This window comes from Sinocyclocheilus grahami, unplaced genomic scaffold, assembly GCF_001515645.1.
Source record: "Sinocyclocheilus grahami isolate Dianchi unplaced genomic scaffold, SAMN03320097.WGS_v1.1 scaffold18.1, whole genome shotgun sequence".
NCBI classification, from domain to species: domain Eukaryota; kingdom Metazoa; phylum Chordata; class Actinopteri; order Cypriniformes; family Cyprinidae; genus Sinocyclocheilus; species Sinocyclocheilus grahami.
Genome location: NW_015505197.1, coordinates 1,139,898 through 1,167,244, shown reverse-complemented (window position 1 = coordinate 1,167,244; position 27,347 = coordinate 1,139,898). Strand labels below are relative to the sequence as shown.

The 27,347-nt window shown below is 35.3% G+C and overlaps 3 protein-coding genes across 4 annotated transcripts in view; all 3 read left to right on the top strand.

Annotated features, from left to right (window-relative positions):
• The first annotated feature begins 12,743 nt into the window (after positions 1 to 12,743).
• On the top strand, positions 12,744 to 15,299 carry LOC107553925 (visual system homeobox 1-like). 2 transcript variants are annotated; one of them, XM_016236279.1, is made up of 5 exons: positions 12,744 to 13,218; positions 13,704 to 13,779; positions 13,873 to 13,996; positions 14,080 to 14,260; positions 14,518 to 15,299. In XM_016236279.1, exons 1-5 carry the CDS (start codon positions 12,834 to 12,836, stop codon positions 14,769 to 14,771), a joined length of 1,020 nt encoding a protein of 339 aa, XP_016091765.1. In that variant the 5' UTR covers positions 12,744 to 12,833; the 3' UTR covers positions 14,772 to 15,299. The 2 variants fall into 2 exon arrangements, with proteins under 2 accessions (XP_016091765.1, XP_016091757.1); XM_016236271.1 differs by having other exon boundaries at positions 14,080 to 14,272.
• Positions 15,300 to 18,748: 3,449 nt separating this feature from the next.
• Positions 18,749 to 22,793, top strand: LOC107553913 (ubiquitin-conjugating enzyme E2 D4-like). Its single transcript, XM_016236264.1, has 7 exons — positions 18,749 to 18,842; positions 19,711 to 19,774; positions 19,864 to 19,895; positions 20,016 to 20,093; positions 20,173 to 20,278; positions 20,533 to 20,626; positions 22,632 to 22,793. Exons 1-7 carry the CDS (start codon positions 18,756 to 18,758, stop codon positions 22,675 to 22,677), a joined length of 507 nt encoding a protein of 168 aa, XP_016091750.1. The 5' UTR covers positions 18,749 to 18,755; the 3' UTR covers positions 22,678 to 22,793.
• A 1,898-nt stretch (positions 22,794 to 24,691) lies between these two features.
• LOC107553710 (protein bicaudal C homolog 1-B-like) overlaps positions 24,692 to 27,347 on the top strand; it is a 41,035-nt gene continuing 38,379 nt past the window's right edge. Inside the window, exon 1 of the mRNA XM_016236029.1 lies at positions 24,692 to 25,118. Coding sequence (XP_016091515.1) covers positions 24,932 to 25,118 — 187 coding nt within the window. The 5' untranslated portion in view covers positions 24,692 to 24,931. The remainder of the gene's footprint in view (positions 25,119 to 27,347) is intronic.

Here is a 27,347-nt window from a genome sequence, read left to right as displayed (position 1 = left end):
TGGGTATAGAGCGATATTTCCTAATTGTCATGTTTTCTCCCAGTTTAATGAGTCATCCTTTTTCTGCAGAGTTCATTTGACCTTAATTTTTTAAAATATAATTTTACCTTTGTTTATATGTGACCGCACAAGTTTAACCCTTTTAATATACAAATTAGTATAAAAAAACGAATTTAATACATTTGTTTTTTGTTTGAAATATGAAGAATAAGCAGTGTCTTAAGTTTCACTTAAATTTGTGTTTGTTTACCACAGACTTTTGATTTCTAAATGAGAGGACGGGATAATTAATTTGTCATTCATTGTGAATCAGTGTTTGCATTTTTTAAAACCGATTTTCTTCTTATTTTCCTTTTCCTCCTTTTTTCAATCTGTTCTTAGCCTCATTTGGCCTAATCCTGCCTCCGCAGAGGGTGGGGTGGCTGCGGCGGGTGAGTGGATGGTGGTTGGTGGTAAAGCAGGGTGAGAGGGACTCTGAGATGGGGACAGGCGCTCTCCAGTGCTTATGGTGGATTATGGGTAATAGCACTTAACTGAGAAAATGAGCTGAATGTATAGTACATGCCCTCATACATATGGGTTGTGACTGGTTTAAATGCAAGAATTCACTTCCAACTCACCTATTTTTATTTTTATCTGTGTACTTTATGTAAAATGGTTAGAAGACGTTGTAGTTTAATCCCATATTTTCTATTCAGATATTATTTATTTTAAAATCGCCATCTCTCCAAGCCTCTTCCTTTTATTTTCATTGTTAATTCCCCTCATATATTTGTTCTTAAAAGGCACCTTAAGTGAATTTTGAGGCCCTAGAACTTCAATCCGAAGGTAAATAGTTATCTTGTCATTCTTTAGTCTTTAGGGCTTACAGTATGGATGGGATGGCCTTGGGGAAAGGGAAGCCTGTGGAGCTCCAGTTCTGCATCCCTGTGACAGATTGGAGCCAGATTGGGAGACATTCTGACTAGGGCTAGGAACTTACAAAGCTGTCCCACTCTTCAAGGTTAGTTTTTGAATGTTACCACATGACATCTGCCACTCACCACCAAACGCCACAGGGCTTAGGGCACTTCATCAAATGTCATGCTCCCCTAATTAATGGAGTTCATGTGAATTTTTTTAATTCTTTAAGATTTCTTGTATCTTGCAACCCTCAGACAGGTGATTTTATATTATTATTTAGAAAATATATTATCTATTTATATCAATATAAATGTGAAAATATATTTATTAACCCACATGAGAATAAAATACTTACATTGTAACAGTTAAAGACAGATTACTTTCTGGCATTAACCTGGTGGATGTTAAATTATAATCACGTCATCATCATTTTGAGAAAATATACTTTCAGATAGAAGTTGGTAATCCATGTGCAAGATTGCTCTTTCCTTTACCCTCCACCCAGATATGAACCATATGCCTCAAAACATATGTGATAATTTTTAAGATGGACATAAAAAAGGACAATAGTCACTCCACTCTTTTAATAATCCCTTCGTCCGATTTAATATCGCAACTATTATTCAAATCAAAGCCAGATTTTGTTTTCATTGTTCTTTTATAATACTCTTATGATTTCTCGTGATCACTTTCAGAAAAGTCCTCTGGCAGTTAAAGCTAAACCCCTCCTCTCCTTCCATTGAGGACAGGGGGTGCATTGAGTCAAATTAAGTTCAGCACTCCCAAATTTCTAATATGGCGAAAGTGTGCACGTGTTATTTCAATCTACATCTGTTTCTACATCTTCAGTTCATCTGATCTTGTGTTGCAAAATTTAAAGCCATAGCAAAAGTCTGTTGGCTTCCAGTTTGTGCCTCTAAAATATGAGGTTACTATGACCCATGAGAAGCGAGCAGAATTTATTTCATTTGAATAATGCAGCTGGCATCACTAAGGTCATGGGTTTGATTTCCAGGGAACATAAACTGGTAAAATGTGTGTAACTTTGCATAAATACACTGTTCAAAGGTTTGAGTTCCATAAGGTTTTAAAAGTTTTTGAGCAAAGAAATTTATTTGATCAAAAAATATAGTAAAACAAAAATATTGTGAAATAGTATTTCAATGTACGATAAATGTTTTCGATTTTAATATATTTTAAAATGCTAATTATTCTTGTGATGCAAAGCTGATTTTTCAGCATTCATTACTCCAGTTTTCAGTGTTGACTGATCGTTCAGAAATCATTCTAATATGCTGATTTGATGCTTAAGAAACATTTCTTATTATTACCAATTTTGAAAACAGTTGTTCTGCTTAATACATATTATTTTCAGGATTATCTGATGAATAGAAAGTTCAAAAGAACAGCATTTACTTGAAATAGAAATATTTTGTAACATTATAGATGTCTTTACTGACACATTTTAACAATATAATATGTCTTTGATGAATAAAAGATTTTAATTTATTATCTTACTGACCCCAAACTTTTGAGCAATAGTGTATGAATGAAAGATTTATCATCACTTAGATACAGATAGTGTGTAATAAGGAATAATGTGGAGTCAGTGAAAACAGAAATAATATTCCAATTTTGAAAACAGTTGTTCTGCTTAATACATATTATTTTCAGGATTATCTGATGAATAGAAAGTTCAAAAGAACAGCATTTACTTGAAATAGAAATATTTTGTAACATTATAGATGTCTTTACTGACACATTTTAACAATATAATATGTCTTTGATGAATAAAAGATTTTAATTTATTATCTTACTGACCCCAAACTTTTGAGCAATAGTGTATGAATGAAAGATTTATCATCACTTAGATACAGATAGTGTGTAATAAGGAATAATGTGGAGTCAGTGAAAACAGAAATAATATTGATTTGAGTTGATATCATTCTCTTGTGTGACACAAGAGAAAGCGCAGAAATCATTTGCCTGGCTCATTGATTAATTAGTTTAGTGGTCATCGAATGAAAATACCCAGCTGCAGAATTCCACAACTGAGCAATCAGAATGAAGCATTCCAGAGCACTTAAAAAAAATCAAAGTCATGAGACCAGATAGCTGAGACACAGAGGCTTTTTATTGCCTCATTTTGGTAAAGAGTGCATTGTGCTTTTTCTCCATGGTGCGTCACATTGTCGGTTGGTTGTCTGGACAGTACAATGTGTCACTGATCACGGCCTCATAATGAGTCCCCATCTTTTAATTGACCTGATTCCTTCTAATTAGCACACTTTAAGTAAATTGGGAGAAGAAAAGAGAAAGAAAGCAAGAGCGAGACAGGAGTGAGGGGGAAAGGGAAGAAAAAGAGAGTGATCACGGTCTAATAGGTTAAGTGAGTCAGACAGGCTTGTGATGGCGTGTGAATATTGTGAATAGTCTTTGTTTGCTAAACTAACTGAACAAGACACACAAAGGTAATTAGTGAACTGGCTTACTCATTACACAAACCCAGCTCTCCACCAGTGGTTAGGGGCTTCCTACTTCCCACTGTTAACCCTTCATCTGTTTGATCGTCATGCTTTTCCTCCCCCCAAAGTTTTTTTTTGTCTGAAATTGTGAAATCATGTGTCTCTTGTAACTAGTGTTGGAGTGTAACTAGCCAGTGGCAGTGATGCAACTACATTTATTTTTATCTTATACAAAAACAAGCTACTTATTCCTACAAACAGCTGTTTTATTGCATGTGTAGCTTTACAGTCAATCATCTGGTAGTTATATGTGTACTCTATCATTCAAATTTTTGGGGTCAGTAAGATTTAAGGAAATTAATACTTTTAAGGATTAAATTGTTCAGAAGTGACAATAAATACATTTATGTTACAAAAGATTTCTATTTCAAATAAATGCTGTTTTTTTTTTACTTTCTATTCATCAGAAAAAATATTTAGCTGTTTTCAAACACTGACAACAAGAAATATTTCTTGAGCACCAAATCAGCATATTAGAATGATTTCTGAAGGATCATGTGACACTGAAGACTGGAGTAATGACTGCGGAAAATTCAGCTTTGACATCATAGAAATAACTGACATTTTAAATGAAATATTATTACAGTTTAAAATAACAGTTTTCTATGTCACAGTACTGTTTTACTGTATTTTTATTGAAAAAAACATTTACAAATCTTTCTGACCTCAGGCGTTTGAACGGTAGCGTAGCTTCTGTGTTATGTCCTTTTTGTTAGTAGCTTGTAGCTAATAACTTTACAAAAAGGTGATTTAATTGTAATTAAACACATTTTAATTATTATTAGCTTGTAGCTAAAGTAAGGTGCTGCCCTAATAGGGGCAGTAAAATACAGACATGGTGTCAAAACCACTATTTCAGCCCTTATTTGGTTAATATTAATATTTGCAGAAAGAAACTTCCCATTATTGAATGTGTGCTTTGATTATATCAGGGTCACAAAGCTTTGCTAATCATGTGTGACTCAGGATGACCAAAGCTGTGCAGTTTTAGTGAAAGTGTTGAAGACGGGACACTTAATAGGCAATGAAGGATTAAGACTCAAAATTCCTTGATTAACCTGTGAGTCTGACTTATCATATTTTCACTTGTTGCAATATAAAACATAAATATACAAATGTATTTATTAATATATTATATATTAGATTGTTATATGATTGAATTATCCTGAATTACCTTGAACTATCCCTTTAAATTTCCAAACTCGCATCTTGCCAGACTCTAGCTTTGTTTGGATAGCACGTGGCTTATTTGCATGTAAACGCATACATAATTACAAAGGAAGGCTAATAGAGGTTTATTTAAGATATTTATAAAATGCCTCTGACCCTGTGCACCCCCTAATAATCTTTAATCCTGAACTGTTACGCATAACGGCGAGAGCAGTTACATTGTTTACGCTTTTGATAGATTTGTAACGTGTCTCGTGCTGCGTGGCGTGGCCTCACTTCAGACGTGAGATTAACACAAGACTATAAAGCTCTAAGAAGACCAGAAATCCACAGATTTACAGACATCAGATATCATTAGTGGTCTTGACTAATTTACAAAACTTTAACATTTTAAATGAAATATTATTACAGTTTAAAATAACAGTTTTCTATGTCACAGTACTGTTTTACTGTATTTTTATTGAAAAAAACATTTACAAATCTTTCTGACCTCAGGCGTTTGAACGGTAGCGTAGCTTCTGTGTTATGTCCTTTTTGTTAGTAGCTTGTAGCTAATAACTTTACAAAAAGGTGATTTAATTGTAATTAAACACATTTTAATTATTATTAGCTTGTAGCTAAAGTAAGGTGCTGCCCTAATAGGGGCAGTAAAATACAGACATGGTGTCAAAACCACTATTTCAGCCCTTATTTGGTTAATATTAATATTTGCAGAAAGAAACTTCCCATTATTGAATGTGTGCTTTGATTATATCAGGGTCACAAAGCTTTGCTAATCATGTGTGACTCAGGATGATGACCAAAGCTGTGCAGTTTTAGTGAAAGTGTTGAAGACGGGACACTTAATAAGCAATGAAGGATTAAGACTCAAAATTCCTTGATTAACCTGTGAGTCTGACTTATCATATTTTCACTTGTTGCAATATAAAACATAAATATACAAATGTATTTATTAATATATTATATATTAGATTGTTATATGATTGAATTATCCTGAATTACCTTGAACTATCCCTTTAAATTTCCAAACTCGCATCTTGCCAGACTCTAGCTTTGTTTGGATAGCACGTGGCTTATTTGCATGTAAACGCATACATAATTACAAAGGAAGGCTAATAGAGGTTTATTTAAGATATTTATAAAATGCCTCTGACCCTGTGCACCCCCTAATAATCTTTAATCCTGAACTGTTACGCATAACGGCGAGAGCAGTTACATTGTTTACGCTTTTGATAGATTTGTAACGTGTCTCGTGCTGCGTGGCGTGGCCTCACTTCAGACGTGAGATTAACACAAGACTATAAAGCTCTAAGAAGACCAGAAATCCACAGATTTACAGACATCAGATATCATTAGTGGTCTTGACTAATTTACAAAACTTTAATCCCTCGACTACCAATTGTTTACATCACTGAATTAGGTTAATCTACAAGGAGGGCTATTTGCATAAATGTGCATTTTTGAATAATTAGTGGGCCAGAGGCGGTGAGTGGGGTGTGAATTGGAGGGGGTGACGCGTGGCCAGACTATTGTTGCCCCCTTATCTAGCATAAACAATGGACCAGCTAAACAATTAAAAACAAACTCAGTTGGGTCTGGTGTTTATAGGGCATTGTTAAAGATGACCCAGGACATAATCACTGTCTGGATACAGAATTATAGCAATTACTGCTATCGTTTACAATGTGCCACGCAAACACTCAAGATTCAAATTATGAAACAGTTCCTTTCCCATCTGCCAAATTGCCTTGTCTTTAAACAATTAAAGCTTTTGTTGATTCTGTTGAAGGGTATTTAATAAATGCTATTTGAAATCATCTTAATATGTGTAATTATACATATAAAGGGATCGTCCACCCAAAAATAAAAACTCTGTTATCATTTACCCTCATGTCGTTCCAAACCCATATGACTTGTTTTTGGCTGTGGACTGAAGGGTATTTAATAAATGCTATTTGAAATCATCTTAATATGTGTAATGATACATATAAAGGGATCGTCCACCCAAAAATAAAAACTCTGTTATCATTTACCCTCATGTCGTTCCAAACCCATATGACTTGTTTTTGGCTGTGGAGCATAAAACAAGATATTTTGAAGAATGTTGGTAACCAAACAGTTTCACCTCCCATTGTCGTCCAGTTTTTGTTTTTGTCCATACAGTGGAAGTCAGTGGGAACCAAAATTTTGGTTATCAACATTCTTCAAAATATCTTTTTGCTCAACAGAAGAAAGAAAGTCATACAGGTTTGGAACAACATGAGGATGAGTAAATGATGACATAATTTTCATTTTTGGGTGGAACTATCCCTTTTAGTTTAGTTTACTCACCCCCATGTTGTTCCAAAGCTGTATACATTTTCTACTCCTGTGGAAGACAAACTAAAATCATACTCAAAAGTCTATGACCCTATTGGTAACTATTAACTAGCTGCTTATTAGCATACATATTACTAGCATATTGGCTGTTTGAACTATCCCTTTTAGTTTAGTTTACTCACCCCCATGTTGTTCCAAAGCTGTATACATTTTCTACTCCTGTGGAAGACAAATTAAAATCATACTCAAAAGTCTATGACCCTATTGGTAACTATTAACTAGCTGCTTATTAGCATACATATTACTAGCATATTGGCTGTTTATTAGTACTTATAAAGCAAATATTAATGCCTTATTCTGCATGACCATATTTCAGATCTCTTAATCCTATACCCCATAGCTAAACATAACAACTAGCTTACTGACTATTAATAAGCAGCAAATTAGGAGTTTATGGAGGCAAAAGTTGTAGTTAATAATTAGTTAATAGTGATAACTGGTCCCCAAACTGAAGTGTGACCAAACTATTAATGAAACCCCTAAAGTCTGCAACTTTTCTACAACTAGTCACATTGGACTTTACTAACCCATGTTCTAGTAAGCTATATTCCAGCATGGGTGCACAAAAATCAATTTTAAAACAGCAGTTTAGCTTAATTTGGAGTGTCTTCCCAAGGGGCAAATTCACATAATATAAGTGATTCATAGCGCTAACTGACCAGCCAATTTCTCTTTGCTTTTGAGTGTAACTGATCAGATGACCTCTGGTATCCCTATTGTGTCTGTGTGTGAATATGAGTGTGTGTGTGTGCAGAAGGTTTTTAATTAACCCGGCTCTCTTAGTCCCAGGTGGGCTGTTCCACGCTTTTGTACTTATTCCCCAGAGAGGGAGAAAACCGCGTCCTAACGCCTCACACGCTCTCTGTAGCACACGTCCTCGCACAATGCATCTATTTGAGTGTGTGAGTGGGTGTGTGTTAGTTTTTTGCCTTTATTGCTCTCAGTGGTTGGCAACAGATTCAGGAGATGTTTGTCAGTAGCAAGAAACACATTTAATACTGATTAACAAGTCATAAGGTTTTCAATACCCTACAAATCTGTCATGCATTGATTCAAATTTAAAGTTCACCCAAAAATCTAAATTCTGTCATCATTTACTTGCTCTCATGTCATACCTGACTTTCTTTCTTCTGCTGAAAAATGTTTTTTTTATCCATACAATTGAAGTCAATAATGTTCAGTGATGTTTAAATGTCTTTTGTGTTCCAGAGCAGCAGGAGTTGAGAAACAACATGAGTAAATATAACAGAATGCTCAGGTTTGGGTTAACTATCTTTTAAACCTTTACAAAGATGTTTACTGTTATAATTTCTATGTGAAACTAAATTTATACATTTTAAAAGAGGATAATCATTTCATTAGAACATGCTTGAACCTTGCAGGGTTTGGTGGCTCATAACACTGGACTTTTTTTCACCCAGAACTGGACTTACTGAAGATCCAATGAAAATAAACATTGGGTGCAGACGAGCAGTTATTAGAGTGAATGTAAGGATAGTGAAGCAACAAAAGGCAACCCAATTTCAAAAACAGAGAAAATGAATGATTTAATCTGTCAGGAGCTAAGAATGCAAAAACCTAATCTCAACATAAATTATTTACCACTCGAGGATGAATACTACTGTGATTTCAATTCATGGCATACGTTCGAGAGAAGTAAAAAACGATCAGCCAGATGAGCAGTTATTAGAGTGAATGTAAGGATAGTGAAGCAACAAAAGGCAACCCAATTTCAAAAACAGAGAAAATGAATGACTTAATCTGTCAGGAGCTAAGAATGCAAAAACCTAATCTCAACATAAATTATTTACCACTCGAGGATGAATACTACTGTGATTTCAATTCATGGCATACGTTCGAGAGAAGTAAAAAACGATCAGCAGTTTACAGAATATTACCCCGTCAAAATGCAAATTGTTGCCCTAAGTAAGTTCGAAATTTTGTGCACAAATGCTGTTAAGCCTGTTCTCCTCTAATACAGCAAAATGATTATCTGGCTGGCCTCCCTTTGCATGTTTGAAAGCAGTCGAATGGACATCTGCATCGGGTTTTCATTATTATTATTATATAAAAGATTATATAGGGTTGGGATGAGGGCATTTCATTTTGCTTACAATTAATATACGCTTTATTTTTGTCGTGGTTTGGGACAAATAGGATGCTGGGTTACAGCTTGTTTGCCATTTCAGGATGAAGCTTAGGTGCAGCTGACCTTGACGGTGCAGCTTTCTCCTGACTGAATTTCTTAGACTACTGAGTGATCCACATGGCGCATTTGTGGAACATTAAACAAGTTGTCTAAAGGGATCATCCAGTGTTGTTGAAAAGCAATGAGTGCCAGAGTGACAGGAAGTTGTTGCACATTGACGATTGGTCAGATTGAGTTTAAGTAGCGGTGTGTCATGTTCTTGATGATTACAAATCAGCTGGGATCTTAATAGATTGGGTGGGACATCTGGAGATCTAAGGGCCCAGATGTTTGCACAACAAACGCATAAGACCTCCGACCCTTGTGCACAGACACACACAGCTACCCAAGAATCGAGGATTTGGATTTAGATTTGAAGTGACAATAAGCATTCTTTGAGAAATCTTGTTCCTCTAAAGCCATTCAAGGGAAATTTGAAGGTCCTGTGGCCCTTTTTCTTGTGTACACTGAACAAAAAATGTACTGAAATTGCTAGTAAATCTCACAAATAATTAAGAAACTGCAAAAAACGCATTGAATAATTTTTTACAGTGCATTGAAAACATTTGCCCTTTTGGAATAAAATCCTTTTTTTTTTTTTTTTTACTCGTTTAACTTATAAAATCTAATTTTCCCTCCATACTAAATGTGAAATCTGTATGAAATCCCATTGCTTAATGGCCATTCTGCTGGCAGCTATAGGTGGGTGGGTGATGAGTGCGCGCGTGCGGGGCTGCTGCTATTCCCAGTGGCGGATCCTGCTCAGAATTAGGACACATGGCATTTAGTCAAACAACCTCCACGTACCGTGCGCCACGGCCAAAGAAAATTAGAGCAAAGAGCGATTTTTTGATGTTACGCTCTTTAAGAGAATAATAATCTTGGCGATGGAGAATCGGGAAATCTTCTCTGGGAAATAATGAGTGGAGAAACATTTACTGATTAGTTTTATCCTGGATTATCCTATTTGATGACACCATGAAACCCAGCCTTGTAATCTGGCCCTTAAAATAACATTTTTCCTCGCTTTACCGCAAGCGCAGTTTAAGTGTGTTCTTCGCTTCAGTTACTTAGCGCCATGATTTCTGTAAGGATTTGTTTTATTCGTCTGTTTCCGTTGAATTGTGTTTGATCTGCCTAAAAACAAAAGCAGGACCAGAAATCAACAGGTTATTTTTTACTCTGAAATGCGTTACTGAAATGGTTTCAGAAATATTAAAAAAAATAATTGATTTTGTTTACAAGGCTATTTATGCGTAAAACTGCAACCCGTTGGCCAGCAGATATTGTGGAGTGTTAAGGAATCAGAATGTGTAATTAACAGGCAAAATTAAATGCACATAATATTAATAAAAATAATGATAAATATTTTTTAAAAAGGGTTTGCGTTTGAAATGAGAAAACAGAGTCAGGAAATTATGTTATGGTCACAATAACGCAATTTCATAATTATTATTTTATAATAGGCTATTTATGTGAAATAATGGCTGCAAAAAGGTTCCATTATAAGGACTTTTTTTATTTATTTTGTTGATCGATTTAAGAAATAATATGAAATGTATTCGTTCATTAGCCTGTGTGTTCCTAATTCGTTCCAAGTCCCAATACAAATAAATATATATATATATGCCTATATAGTTACTGCTGCTGCAATAGGCTAATAATAATAATAACAGCCTACACACTACTAACAATAATAATAATAATAATTATTATTATTGTTGTTGTTGTTATAAAATAGATTATTCTTCAGCGTGACCACTAATGATCTCTCTCCCTCCTTTTTCTCCCGTATGATCACATTTAGTTTTAGTTATGTTACATTAGGCTACAGTTATGAGGATTATGTGGAGCAGCTCTCTTAACTGTCAGTTTAAAAGCGGCAGTTAAGGTCGTCCTGGTGGAAACGGGCCCTAAAAGCAGATTTTACAGAGTCGAGCTCTTTATATGACAGATTAATGTTGTAAACGAATTTAATGGACTTCATTTAATTATCTCGTGTAAGACGATTTCTCGAATTGCTTCATTTTGAAACAGACTGGCTGAGATGTTGCCCGTTTTTGCCCTGTTATTGAAACACCTGGGATGGCCTCTGCTTCTTCAGGTCGACCTGACAGCATTACCGTAACTCTGACCTCATTTCCCAAATCAAAAAGAGCTTCATTTCCCCTCATTGCTGACGTAATAATTCAGTCGACGAAATAAAGCAGATTCTCTGTGATCACGTCGAGACAAGGTTTTGTATTCCAATATATGTCCAGACAGGAAATTTGGTGAAAGGTATGAATAGGCTACTACAGATAACTAAGGAGACTCTCCAACACTGGTTTGGGGGAGAGAAATGTATGAGGACACGTGTCAATCATGTTGCGAGCATTTCCCCTCATTGCTGACGTAATAATTCAGTCGACGAAATAAAGCAGATTCTCTGTGATCACGTCGAGACAAGGTTTTGTATTCCAATATATGTCCAGACAGGAAATTTGGTGAAAGGTATGAATAGGCTACAGATAACTAAGGAGACTCTCCAACACTGGTTTGGGGGAGAGAAATGTATGAGGACACGTGTCAATCATGTTGCGAATATTAAAAACATAAATGCACGGACCAGTTCATTGGCAAAAGTTGATTAGCTGTTTTCTAATCTTGTATAATTAAATGCAAGATGGAATACGTTGTTATTGATTTAAATTTCTCAATGTTAAAACAACATTTAGTCGTAATAAGTTCATTATAGCTTATATTTTAATTATAATAATTATAAGTCTTATATAAATAATTAATTTATTAAACGTTTTATCGTAGTAAATGTATTATTAATAATAATAATACTAATTATTATTCACCAACCTAAACGCATGGTCTTTAATGCCATTGTTGTCGTTCTTTTGCATTATACGACAAAAAATCTGTCTCTATTTTAATATGCAGAGTGCATTTTTAAGTCAGCGAAATAATTTCTTCAAATAGCAAAAACAGCAATTTGAGAATATTTCTTTTATTTACAATTAAACTATAGGCTATGTAGCCTATTAGTCCAGTGCAAGCTTGGCAATAAATGAATAGTTATGGTTCTAGGATTTAGAAGAGATTTTTTTAAGTTCTTAATTTTTTCTTTTATTACAGAAAATATATATTTCTGTCTCAGTAATAGGCTAATTAGCTAGTAATTATTGCTGCAAGTAATTCCGGCATTATTTAAAATTAGATTACAGCTATCGAATGATAAAGACATATCACGAAACGTAGATTTAGTTAGTCACTAAAATTTAGAACATGGATCTCGTTCTGGTTTCTTGTATCTAATTAATTTATATTCTGACTCCAATGAAATGTCAAGTAGGCTATTAAACATTTTCAATAACCCACAACGCGTTACAGTCTGCGCATATGAGTGAAATCTTCTATCTAGAGGAAAAAACTCAGGACCAATTCAGATAGGGGAGGAAAATCCTCATCGGATTAAAGGGAAAATTGGTGGCAATTAATCCTTTGTGATTGAAAAAGGGAAACGCCTCCTCGTGGTAGACATATCTGACTTTGAATCTGATTGGACAGTGCGACGATCTGCTGAATTGGACAGACGGATAAATGGTCCCGCCAGAGCGCTTAACCGTCCCACCAGCCTGACCTCCTCAGAGAGAAAGTGAATTTAACAAACTGCCACCATGACGGGAAGAGAAGAGGCTATAGACGAAAAACCTAAGGTTAAACTGTATCCCTCATTCGGAATCGACAAATCACGTCTAAATGGATCTGGATTTAGGTCCAAAGGGTTCGCAATCACAGATCTGCTCGGTCTGGAGTCGGAACTTCAGCCGCATCAGTCCGGTCCTGGCGCGGGGGCCAATGGAGAGTGCCAGAGCGCGGCGGTCGGAGGATTCGCTTTCCCGGGAGGCTCTTTGCCGCTCGGCTTGGGTTTTCTTTGCAGTTTGGCGGCACAACAACCTCCTGGGGCCCCGTGTTTTCTCCCGAGCCACATCCCGCTCCTGCAGTCACGGACAGAGAGTCACTTCATGCAGAATCTCGAACAGCAACGGGATGCCTATTCCGGTACAAATCACTTTATTTGTTTGTTGAATCAGCCAGAGCTGTTCACTGAAGTTGGTGCTGAAACTGACCCTGCAATTGACGTTTTTCTATTTGCAATGGTGTTTTTTTTTCATTAACGAATTACTTTGTGATGTCTAATTTGATGGAATCATAAATAATAATATAAATAAAAAGTAGTAACCTTCAGTTACCTTAAAAATGTTTACTTGACATAACCTTTAAAAATAGATTTGTTGATGTAACCTAATATAGTCCGGTTGATTAAGTCATATTAAATATTTTTGACTTGAATTTTTAAAACCTGATAACTTAAAGGACATTTTAGTTAATTTTTTATATTATTATATTTTTCATATTATTATTTATTTATTAATTTATTTGTCTTTGTCTTTGTATTATTTGTCTCCCCTTTACCCAACAAATGAATTCTATTTTAATCTGTCAAGGATTTTTATTTTTTATTAACAAAATGTTTTACATTACAGATGATGATTGTCTTTCCGGGGATCTCGATGGGAAAAACTCAGGGAACTCACAAAAGAGGAAGAAGCGAAGGCACAGGTGTGTAATGAAATTAAATATTACATTAAATGTTTATTGTGTAAGGATCTGGTGATTCGTTTTATTAACCACGCATCTCGTTTTGCTTTTCAGGACAGTTTTCACCTCGCATCAGCTTGAGGAGCTGGAGAAAGCCTTCCATGAAGCACACTATCCAGATGTCTATGCAAGAGAAATGCTGGCCATGAAGACAGAGCTACCAGAGGACAGGATACAGGTATAGGATGATTTTCACAGTTTTTCCCTCTCTTTTTCTTTCTCTCTTTCCAATAGCTAATTCCCAGGTTTGTTTTTGCCCAGGTATGGTTTCAGAATCGCCGTGCTAAGTGGAGGAAAAGGGAGAAGTGCTGGGGCCGCAGCAGCGTGATGGCGGAATATGGGCTGTATGGTGCCATGGTCCGTCACTCCATTCCACTTCCAGAATCCATCATCAATTCGGCCAAGAATGGCATGATGGGCTCCTGCGCTCCCTGGCTTCTAGGTGAGCCAGCAGGTGGTTTTTCTATTTAATACTCAAAGACTCAAATATGTATTTGATCACTCAAATACATAGCTGAGGTGTCTTGTGAATGTTTATCTGCTGTTGCCCATATTTTACACTTAAAAGTATAGAATTAAATGTACATGAACTGGTCTTAAAACAGACCCAGGGTCTGACTTAAAAGTGTTTTGTAATATATAAATATTTGGCAGCTTAAGCTACAATATTTTAATCGCATCTGCATTTTATTCTTTCAGGAATGCACAAAAAGTCTCTGGAAATCACAAAAAAAGCTCCCGGTTCACCTGAATCGACGCATTCAGATTCATATTCAGACAAACACAAGGGGAAAGACAGCGACACAACATGGTCGAGTGGAGCTAACGGAGCAGACGACTCAGAAGACATGGCAATAGATTTGTCCAGCACTTCAAAACAAGAGAGTAAAGGCACTTTGAAAAGATCACCACCTCGCACAGAAGACAGCAGTGATTCTGAAACTGAGAGTTAAATATGCAAATGAATATGGACAATGTTGAAGAGCACATACAGTATAAAGAGACAAAAAGGACTATACAGTGTGTCATCTTTTGACAATGATTTTGTTTGTCAGCTTTCCTGTGTTATTATTTTAAATTTTTTTTTGTTTTTGTTTATCAAGTATTTGAATACTTCTGAATTATTTTATCTTTCATGTGTAAAAATGATTCATGTAAAAAGTGTTGAATATTATGTTTTATGTTACGTTCATGGGAATTATCCATAAATCTGATTTAAAATAAGTCACCCTATTTTTCTTAAACATTTTCTTTCTTTTTCTGACAAAAAATCTGTCATTGCTGGGTGACCATTTGTTCACCACTATTGTGAATGTCATAATATCTCCCTGTTGTAGTACAGTATGTGTCTGGGGAACAGAAAGGATTCTAAAGCACTTTACCTGCTGTGATGATGAATGTTTTGCATCGATCAATGTCATCAACAGAGCAATATAATACCAGCAAAAACAAATCCACATCATGACAAAAAATTAAAAAAATATATTTTATGCTTTTGATTCCTGCCTTCTGTTTCTTTATTGTTTCAGCACACCAGATATAAAAATATGTCATAGAAAATTACCTTGACTTGTCACATAAGAAGTTGGCTCATCACTGGTCCCAGTCTTCTTGCTGTCAAAGACATGAGAAAGGTATACAGATGCCTTCCAGAATAGATACTGCTGATCCGTTAGATGGTCTGTTAACACTTCATGTGGAAAAAATAATATCTAAGCCAATCAACAAATGATTAAGCAGTTTGATTCCCAGAAACTGTCAGACTACTCAACAGCCCGTTCATCTTTAATTCACGTCAGCCTTCTTTTATGATCCATAGATATTTTTATTTTAACAACCTCAGCAAAGGCTCTGCAGATGTTAAACGCACCATTGCAAGAACATCACCTGCAGATCTACAAAATCATGTTCATTTTTATATCATATTCTAGACAGTTATTGTTTAGATCTCCATGTTTAAAGTCACATCTGGTCAATGGAAACCGATAAACACAGTGTATTGTAGTATTGCCATATTTTGTTAATCACTATTCATTAAAATCCAATTGTTTAACGCAAAGGTTCAGCTCTAATACCGTAGCATTATCATCATAATTCATATTCTCTCATATCACACAAATTTATAAGCAACTTTGGAATAATCTATATTGTATAATAATCTAACAAATATAAACAGAAATAACTGTAAACAAAATAATATTAAAATATTATTATTAATATAGCCTATATATTGGCGTGTTATAAAAGTATCCACCTTATTCTGCAACTCGGTAATGTGTAATTGAATAGTCGCAGGTAAATAACTGGAAGAAAACGTGAAAAAACTGTAAACGGTTTGCGCTATCAACCAGTGTGTTTATGATTACGATTATAAATTTAAATAAAATGATAACAAATACCAGTTAGCAATATCAAGCAGCTTAACAGACTGTTTTGTAGATATCTATGGTTTTTGTAGAGCTAAAATAATTGGAACTACAAATGGCCACGCCTTCTCTAAGGTGGATAAAGTTTAGGCTACATTTACTGTCATTTGTTAATGGACAGGTATTTGATAGTATCTATTGTTTTTTAAAGGTAATCTCAATAATATGACATTGGGGAAAGTAATTGTTTTGTTAGGGGTTTAAAGAGAATAATAGAAAAACAGATTAGCAGAGGAGAGGGGCATGAAAACAGAGATTAAAAACACTTCAGCCTGAGACAAGCTCAGGACCTAGGAATTCAATTATTAAAATACTATCAATCACTGCTGATCCCAATAATCTTTCGTGCCAACTGCCCTTAACAGAATAACAATTATAGATGATGGGTCCTTTAAAAACTATTATGTACAGGAAGATAATCCCACCTATTGTTGGAAATGGCCATTAATTACCCCCAAAAAAAATTAGGTTGATTTTAGGGCATATACCAAAGAAGAGTTACACAAACACCTGTAGGCACAGTGTGACATATGACAGGGTGTGATTGTTTCTTTTTCCTCTAACAGCAGACCCCGTTACTTTTGGAATAACTGTGTAAATGCAACATCTGATAGACAGCCCGCTGAATGTCGCGATTGACCAATCACAGTCAAGTATTCCAGACAGCTGCATAATAAATGACTAACAACATTCATGTTTTAGCATTCCAAGAGATCTACAGAAAACATAATAATAATAATAATAATAACAGCAACAACAGAAAACATTATAATAATAATAATAATACCATTTCAACACCTGTTCTGATTATAGGCTTAACTTTAACCCCACACAGGAGATTTGGAGCCAAGTACCAGTCGTAAAAATTAGCCATGTTTGTTGTACTTTCTGTGTGGAACGTGTGTGTGAGAGGGAGAGAGGGATTGGCAGACACCAAAGCTGTGATGTTTATGATCATGATGAAGAGAAAATATTATGTCCACTGCTAATTTGTAAGTAGCTTAGCACCGCGGAGAGCTCCAAACATGCAGATGTGCATTTGGCACTCAGCAGTCGTTTGGCCAGCCCTGTGGAATCACTGCACGAAGCTGATTTGGTTCAGCGTTTCCCTGATGAAGTTGACAAGGTTGTCTGAAGCGAGACCAGCTGGCATTTTAATGCATAACTAAAGCACAGTCCCTAGCCATGTTGTAATTTTCGTGGTTTGGCTGCTAAAGTTTCTGTAATGTCAGACAATGTCATCTGTGCATTCTCACCTCAGCTGGTAAACACATAGGCTACACTAAACCTCTATAATACTATTGTTTTTGTTTGCGATCAATATATATATATATAAACTGTACAATTTCTGAGTGTCCTGAATCTAAAGGCAATGAGATGCATTGCACAATGCCTATAAAGGTCCACAATGCAGTAACAGGTGAACATGTTTTGATCGTGAACTGCTTCAATCTAGTGGCCATATGAAAGAAGGCTGCAAGCTGCAATAAATGATCTAAATCAGAGCTAAACCCTTTGCATCATAATTTGAGAGTGTGTGTATAATATATAATGTATTCAATGTAACACAATAAAATTCAAAATTATATTATATATAAATAATATAATAATATATAAACATAACATATATAAAAACAATAATATATTATTATATTATGTATAAATACAAACAACATAAATCATATATTAAATAATGTTTTAAAATATATAATAATACAATTAAATGAAATTCGTTACTGAGCCTATATAATATAATATACAATAAAAATACTTAAATGAAAAAAAATGAATTCACTCTAAGGGAACATTAGCCTGTATGAACTACTTGTATAACATGAAAGTATCTCTGAACAGATTTTGAAAGATAAGTGCACAAAACCATACAAACAAGCAGATTATTTTCAGCAAGTAAACATGTAACACACACAACAGTGAAGTGGAGCCCACCGCAGATGATGCAGGCAGTAATTCTGCTTGATATGTTGTTTATTGGGATTAGCTCTAATTTGCGATTAGCACATAGAACATCTGCATCCTGCATCAAAAATGAATTACAGTAATCCCTCACCACCCATCCACTAAACACTCTGCTTAGTACATTTGGGGCTACATTTACATGCATTCATTTGGCAGGTGCTTTAAATCACTTCATTGATCATTCCCTGGGAACATTCACACACTTAGTGCAGGATTGTATGGATAACTCTTATTTGTGGCCAGGACTCCAATGTCCAATGACCTAATTCCATTAAAATGAGGGGTGTGCACAGCCACCTGAATTTTTAATGAACAGAAGTTTCTATGTGCCAATGCATTAAACGAATACAAAAAAGATTTGAATTTATAATCCATAAATTATTATTTAAAGTCATAGTAATTCTGAATAAAGTCTAAATAATTCTCATTCGGAACCTCACAGAACAAGCCCTCCCACACATTGCTTAATTTAGCTATTTGAGCACAAGTCGATGACAGGTTACAAGGACTTTTATTTTGAAGTGAACTCCCCTAATGTGCGCGCTCTCATTGTTGTTCCTTCCACATTCTCAGGCGGAGAAAAGAAGCGGAGATCTGATGGCTTTGAAAAGGATCCAGAAGGTAATATATTTTTATTTCTAAACTAAATAAATGTCTTGAAAGAAGAATAGCATTACGGCGATCCAAAAGATCTACACATGGCTGATACAGTGTACCATCTCTCGGTCCACATTACTATAAAGTCAGAAGGTTAGAAGAATTAATTTTTCGGCCAGATGAAAAGAGCATGATGTTGAGAACAAAGAGGACTGAAGTCTTATAGGACATCAAAAATATTGCAATTGTAATGTGTATGCATTGATTTAGATTGTCGACGGATGTTTTAGCAGCTCTAGTTAAAAAGGTTAACCTTATTTAAATAGTAAGTATTTCATAAAATAATTCTCAATATGTACACTACACTACACTACAATATAATATGAAAGTCATAACAACACTGATTATACAATATATAACGTGTGTATGTATACATGTGTGTATACATACATACATACATGCATATATATATATATATATATATATATATATATGTGTGTGTGTGTGTGTGTGTGTGTGTGTGTGTGTGTGTGAGGTTAAAATTAAATGTAAATATGAGATGAACTGAAATAAATGTAAATTAAACCTAACCAGAAATATTTAAAAACAGCAACTAATAAAAATGACAGAAGCATAAAAAGGTACATTTAAAAAAGAACATTTAAAATGAAAATAAATAAAGAATAAGCTATTGATAAATACTATAAAGCACATTCTTTATTCTTTTTATTCTTTAACCTTGCATTTATAAGACATGGGTTACAGCTCATGAATTTTGATAATATATCAAAACTTGATATTATGTTTTTTTTTCCACTCTGAACTGTCAACAACATGCACGTCTGTTTTTGAAACATAGACATTTACATGTGAATTTATACTGTGTTTGCAGGAGTTACAGGACTTGCAACGGGATCCCCCTTCGCAGTGCTCAGCTGGACCACTTGGAGAAGACCGTAAGTGTGTCTGCTAACTATGTACTCATTACTGGCCTTTAGTACTTTGACAGGACGGTCTACTCAATATATTCTATATGTACTTTCAGTGTTTCACTGGCAGGCTACAATAATGGGCCCAGTAAGTACACATGAGTAATTCCAGGTTAATGTTTATTTTATGAAATTAGTTATTGGCTCAGTAAAACAAAGGAATTGGCTTCTGTCATACACAAACGCTTTCTTTTTTATCTCCCCCTAGAGTGACAGTCCATATCAGGGAGGGGTTTTCTTCCTCACAATCCATTTCCCGACTGATTATCCTTTTAAACCACCAAAGGTGAGTGGAGAATAGCATCTGTTCTTTCCCCTTCCATAAATGATTTGTTCTTTGATAATTGATACTATGTTGCTGACAGGTTGCCTTCACAACAAAAATCTATCACCCAAATATCAACAGTAATGGAAGCATCTGTTTGGACATTCTGCGCTCCCAGTGGTCACCTGCCCTCACGGTATCCAAAGGTTAGAGAGCACAAATATGGTCTTTTCATCATAAACATGTCCAATTAGGTTACATCTAGATTCTAATAAAGGGAATAATCCAGCATATGGATATGGAATAGACACGCAAGGAGTATACAAACGAAAGAGGACCTGAAAGAGGTGGAGCTCAGAATTATGGCTTTAAGTGACTTTAAGTAAATGTGAGAAATATTCACTTTACTTTTATTAGCACCACTAAAATGATTCAGCTGTTTTCTGTTGCTGTTTTTCAGTTTTATTATCCATATGCTCCCTCCTTTGTGACCCGAATCCAGATGACCCTTTAGTTCCAGATATTGCACACATCTACAAATCGGACAAAGATAAGTAAGTGAGTTTTGTTAAGTGAGAGTTTATTTGTAAAATGACTACATCTGTAAGCATGGGTGACATTTAACTCTTGGGGTGGGGAGGGTAGAAGGTGATATAAGTATGAAAACAATGTCCTATCTTATTACACGGCATCAAAGCAGTCAATAATAACAGCACAGCAGTGTTGCCGGGTTGGGCGGGTTCCCGCCCAATTGGGCTTCTTTTGGTAACGTCAGACCGGAAAAAAATGTGTTGGGCGGGTTGATAAAATTTGGGCTGGTTTTTGATACAACGGGCGGCTGTTTCAGTTTCTGCACTTGTAATGTGGGAAATTCCGTAAATATGACAGAATGTATCATTTGCACGTGCTTTTAGGTCTTACAATTTTAAACTGTGAGACCCCTTTCTGTGACCTCACACCCAAAGCGCGCGCACATAGAGCCGCATCTGAGAGCGCGCGACTACAGAATTAAGTTGTGTTGTGCCTTATTGCGCGTAAACAGCCAAATACATACAAAATTGTCAAAAAATGCCTGTCTTGTGTTTTCACATAAACAGTCGATTAATACTAAATATTGTGTTATATAGGCTATTAAGTGAATGTAAACAGTTGAGAAAATAAACTTATGTGTAACAGATCCGTGCATGAAGAAACAGCAAGCTAAATAAACCTTCCGCTGTCTGTCACTAATGTTTATTTATACATTGAAGACTAACCGGTGTTATTTTAAAGTTAACTAGATTATTCAGTTTCTGTGGTATTTCTGTACCTGAATATTACTGTTATAGCTACCTGAAAAACTTAAAGCACAGTTCATTTTATTTGTATCTTGTTATTGTATTTGTTTGTGCCATTGCTCGTAATTTATCTATTCTTATTTTATTACTGACTTTTACTTTTTTTAGTTAAAATTAATTCAGTTTGAAATCAAAGTTCTTTTTAAGTATCTTCCTCACAAAATAAATATGAATCAACAACATTATAAATTGAAAAACACAAATACACTGGGTGACAAAACATTTATGTTGGAAGATTGTAGTTTAAAAATATGTCTAAAAAAATCCCCTACCCCCCCCCCCAAATTCCCCCCCCCCCATAATTTGATATATATATATATATATATATATATACACATTTTTTTGTTTTGTTACTACACATTTTGGGCTGGTATTTTTTTTAATGGGCGAGTTTTATGCTGTAGTTGGGCTGGAGATCTTCTTTTTTACAGTGTCTTCAGTTCAGTTCTGCACGCTTGTGAATCATCTCAAAACAAATTGCAGACGCTGTAAAATTAAGAGATTCATTGTGCAGTTTAGAAGGCTTCATGAGATCGTGATGAACTAAGATGAGTGACGGCTTTCAATAATTATAAAGGGAGTGCTCTTTGCACGCTTTCTAGGCTATAATCCTTTGAGGATTTGTATGAATCTTTTGTTTTCGGCCACATACACGCTGCAAAGTTTCGGGAATGACATCCACATATGATGCACTCTTGAAATAGCAAAAACTTTGGCGTTTTCAGCGGTGAGTGAATTCTGACCAGCTGAAACACCTCTGATTGGCCGTTGCGTTTAAGAAATCAACAGAAATGTCTGTGATTGGCTACACTGCTCAACGCTGCAAAAACACATCGTAAATAGAAATTTAGATGTTTTCCAGAGTGCAAACACAAATACACACTGAATTGCCAGACCTGAGGGTGCTTTTGCTTTTGTTTCATTCTGTTTTCACCCTCTAAAACCCCCGTAGGCCTGGGCTTGGTTAACTGCTCCAAATTGCAGGGGGGCTTACATGGGAGATTCCATGACTATATTAAATTGGTACTAATATGGGGGCATGTCGCCCCTGTCTGTATGAACCATCTTCTCCCATCTGGTTCAATCTAAGCTGCATTTCTTTTCTACATTTTCATCTTTTATTACTATCAAGCAATACAAAAAGTGTTTGAGTACCAAATGACTCTGAATGCTTCATCAAGAGCCATTTGTTTGAATGAAGATGTCTGTTCTTGTCTTTTAGGTATAACAGACTGGCAAGGGAATGGACTCAGAAGTATGCAATGTAACTGAATGGCAAGATTTTGAAATGGTTGCACATGGACACTATTACTGCACACGACTCTGCAATGCACCTGTACAGAGTCAAGACTTTTATCAACAGACGAACCTTCCCCAACACACACACACACACACACACACACACACAAATATACATATTTACACGCACAACTTTACAGAAAATCCTTGTTCAGGAGGCCGAGTCACTTGTCCCTGTTCACAGAGGCATCCTGGAGCAACCTGTCAGTTAATACATAACAAAAAATATTGTTTTGTTTTCCAATGGATTAGTTACATTTTAGTAATTTTATTGTATAGAAATAAATACAATACTGGATCATTTTTATTGTTTTTGCATTAAAAGGTGTTATTATAAAATATGTCTCACTGCAGCTGTTTTATGATGACTCTAGTATATTGTTTGACAATGAGATGTTTTCCGTATCTGTAATTTTGGAATTAGTTCACATCAGGGATGAAACTGTACACCAGGCGTGTCCAATCCTGCTCCTGGAGGGAAACTTCCAGGAAGGTGCAAGTTGAAGCTAAACTCTGCAGGACAGTGGCTGTCCTCCAGGACTGAGTTTGGACAATCTTGCTGTACACATTCTGCTCGCATCTTATGTTGCGTCGTAGCTTTGTGCCACTAGATGGCGATGTTATACGTTTTATCCCCACCAAATGGGTCTCACGCAATGACGCTTTATGCGGTTTGTTTTTTAAAGGTTTCGTGTCAAAATATGAATCCACCTAAGTAACGTCAGTCAAATTAAATCTTTAGTTAAAAATATATATGATGAGTTCATAGAAATGTAATCTGTTTGGCCATGTTCATACATTTGGGGGATAAAAAAAAAAAAATTCTACAAAAGGGTTGATTTGATGACTAAAAACGTCAATGTCCTTATGAAGTAAACACTTTATCTTGCAGAAAAATACAAAGACGTTTAAGTAAAATTTTAAGTGTATTAACTTTTCTTAGGGTTTGCTCCATTTAATCAGAATACAATTATATTTTATTTTATGAAAAAGATATAGGTTTTGTTTGTTTAATTTTCTGTTTTTCTCTTTTTATTGAAGTGTATGTATGTGTGCGTGTGTGTGTGTGTATATATATATATATATATATATATATATATATATATATATATATATATATATATATACACCAGTTCAACCATACTAACAAGCAAAAATGACTTTAGATAAACTAACAATTGTGCTTCATTGTTTTTTTATTGCTGAAGAGTGTTTCTTCTCCTGCGTTCTACTGTACAGACGTGAATTTACTTTTCCTTTAGCCTGAGGTTTATTCATTACACTTTTTGGTGTGAAAGGGCTTTTACATTTGCTATAGATATAACTTCTTATATTAAAAACAACCAACCCCTGCTCATATTGAAAAAGTAGCGCAAAAGTAATGTAACGCATTACTTTCCATAAAAAGTAACTAAGTAACGTAATTAGTTACTTTTTTAGGGAGTAACGCAATACTGTAATACATTACTTTTAAAAGTAACTTTCCCCAACACTGTATATATATATAAGGTTTTCTTTTTACGTGACAACAAAATGGAATTCCTGTTAGGTCACACTGCTAAAGTTTATTGGGGGGAAATAGTAATAAAACATGGCAAACTACTTGACTAGTGCCAACGTTTCTTTTTCAAGAATGTCATTCTTTTAATAATGCTTTTTTTTCTAGAGTTACACTACCTAGACATTTTAAGTCAAACAGGTTTTTAATAAATAAATACATATAAATAATATATTTTAATTCCGTAATTTAAAACATGTTCATCATAGAATCATAGAAAATGTGCATGAAAGTAATTTTGTAAGAACTGAATCAAATAACTTAAAAATATCGTCATTTGATAAGTTTTTTTTTTTTTTTGCGCGTGCAGGGGAAACTAGGCGCGCGAACTGGATTTGATGATGAGAAAGTTTTGGGAGGAGAGTGGGCGGTGATCCTGACACGTGAATGCTCCCACAGGAGCATAATCCATCCATGCATCCATGTCCTCCAACTATAGTGTGTTCTGGTCTTGGAGCCAGAGGAAAAGTGGAGGGGAGCGGAATCTAGGGGCAGATTGATTTTCTCGGGGGCAGTAACTGGCCAGAGGGGCTTTAAGGGACTTCAAAGGCAGGATTGGAAAAACTTGCCTGGAAATCGGAATGTTTTACTCCTAATGTTGATTTGCCGTTTGCCTCTTCCACATATAAACCCCGTTTAGTAAGTTTGTAACACTTTAATGTGCAATGGCTGAGCCGCTGAGTTTCATGCATCATGATCAGGGCTCCAGCAGCGAGCGGAGTGACGACTCACCGTCTGCCGTGTCTGAGGATGACTCTAGCGGCCACTGCGGCCACATCTCCCCGCCTGACCCAGGCTGGACCGAGGAAAGGTTTCGAGTTGACCGCAAGAAACTAGAAACTATGTTACTGGGTATGTTAACTTCTTAAACACTTTCATAAAGAACTGGGAAGACAATTGGATATCTTGAAAACACTTTTAGCTAACCTTGCAGTGTTGCTTGGCGTCGAGAAGCATAAACAGTTCTGTCTAAAAATAACACAATGTTTCCTCGAAGTCCATCTTGATGGAGATGTGTTGAGGACACTGATTTTTGTGTAGGACATGAAAACCAGCATTGGGATGATTTATTGATTCATTTAGTAGCCAAATACGATCGACATTCACATGAACTAGCAACTATTTTTTGGGTAACTTTGCACTTGAACTATTAATAAGCTTAGGTTTTTGCATGGACCCTGTAAATGGAATTTTTAATCTTCTTATGTTCATTTAGTACAAATACGTGGAGGTTAGACATTCACAACACAACACAACACAACATGGTTAAGAAATAAGTTCAGTCATTTATTATGGGAGTGTCATGAAAGTTTTACATGAATACTTGCCAAATTCCAATCATTTCAATGCGTTCAGCAGCATGACAATAAAATGTCAGATATAGGTTATAAATATGAGATCAGTATTACTCATCCATCAAGGGCATCACCGTCACAGTTACACAAATACTGGTTTCACTATACCGGTAAGAAGATCTCATAGACACTGGTTTTTATACAGAGGTGGTCAGTAGGGGTAGAATTGCTCTACCCCAAACTTAAAGGGATAGTTCACCCAAAAAATGAAAATTCTGGCATCATTTACTCACCCTCATGTGGTTCCAAAACAGTATGACTTTCTTTCTTCTGTGGAACACAAAATACATTTTGAAGAACCAGTCAGCTTTGGTTACCACTGACTTCCATTGAATGGACAAAACAAAACACTTGAGACATTTCTCAAAATATGTTCTTTTATGTTCCACATAAAAAGTCATACAGGTTTGGAATGACATGAGGCTGAATAAATGATGACTTTTAACTTTTGGTTGAACTATCCCTCATAAAAACCTGTGTATGTATGTAGTTTTGAAGCAATCATATTTCATCACGTTTTACTATATTTGAAAGAATATTTTCAAATATTTGGGCCACACGGTATCACCAAACCTGTGCATTCATACAAACACAGACTTTTGAAGTTATACTAGTGAGGAACTCTCATAGACAGTGTTTTTTTTTTATACTAGGATAATGATATTTACTATTCTAGCTGTAAACTGAACTTCACCCAAACCAGTTGACATTATTATATTTGAAGTAAAATATAATTTGGCTGATGTATGAGCATTCAAATCGTGAGGACCACTTCACAAGTCAGTTTTACATCATGTTTAACTAAATTTGTGTGGACATTTTCACAAATTCAGCTCTCACAAGTACAGCCAAACCTGTACACAAACACACACAAACATTTTTCAAGCAACATCATCTGGTTAAAGCTCATAATTCTACACTTGCATCCTATTTTATCATATTTTACAGTCACTCTGTCAGCAGTGGACAGTTTATTTCACTGCAGAATAATGTTCAGTTCGTTTTGTTTTTCTTTTGTTGTAACTTCAGCAGAGTAGAATTTTAAACAAGTTTAAGTATTACAAGTTGAGGTTAGTGGTTTGGTATTGGCGTATTCTAAACATGTACAAAACTTCTGGTCTTTTATAGCAGGCCCTCTAGTTGCATTTGTTCAAACCAACCAAACTCAAGATACTGTAGTTATGGATGTTGACTCCATAAATGGTGTATATACAGTGGGGCAAAAAAGTATTTAGTCAGCCACCAATTGTGCAAGTTCTCCCACTTAAACCTTGGTGAGTATTTTGCTGAATTAATAATGACAGTGTTTTCATTTTTGGATAAACTATAACTCACAAAAACCGTTTATGTCTGTAGCAACTTAAATTGTCCTCACAAGTCAAAATTTTCACCATATTTCTTTATATATTTTTGATATCAGAATCAGAGTGAGCTTTATTGCCAGGTATGTTTACACATACGAGGAATTTGTTTTCGTGACAGAAGCTTCCACAGTGCAACAGAATGACAGTGACAGAACAAAAAAACACAGATAATAAAAAATAAATAAAAAATAGAACAAGTAAATAAGGAATAAAAATATCTTTATCACTATATTTTTTATATCTACTACATTCTAGTATTTTGTTGCATTTTACATCTATATGTATTGTAAAAAGTGGAAAAAACTGAGACCCTCAGTCTCCTTCCACCACCTTTATGTCTTCATGTGTGCGATTGGAGTAAA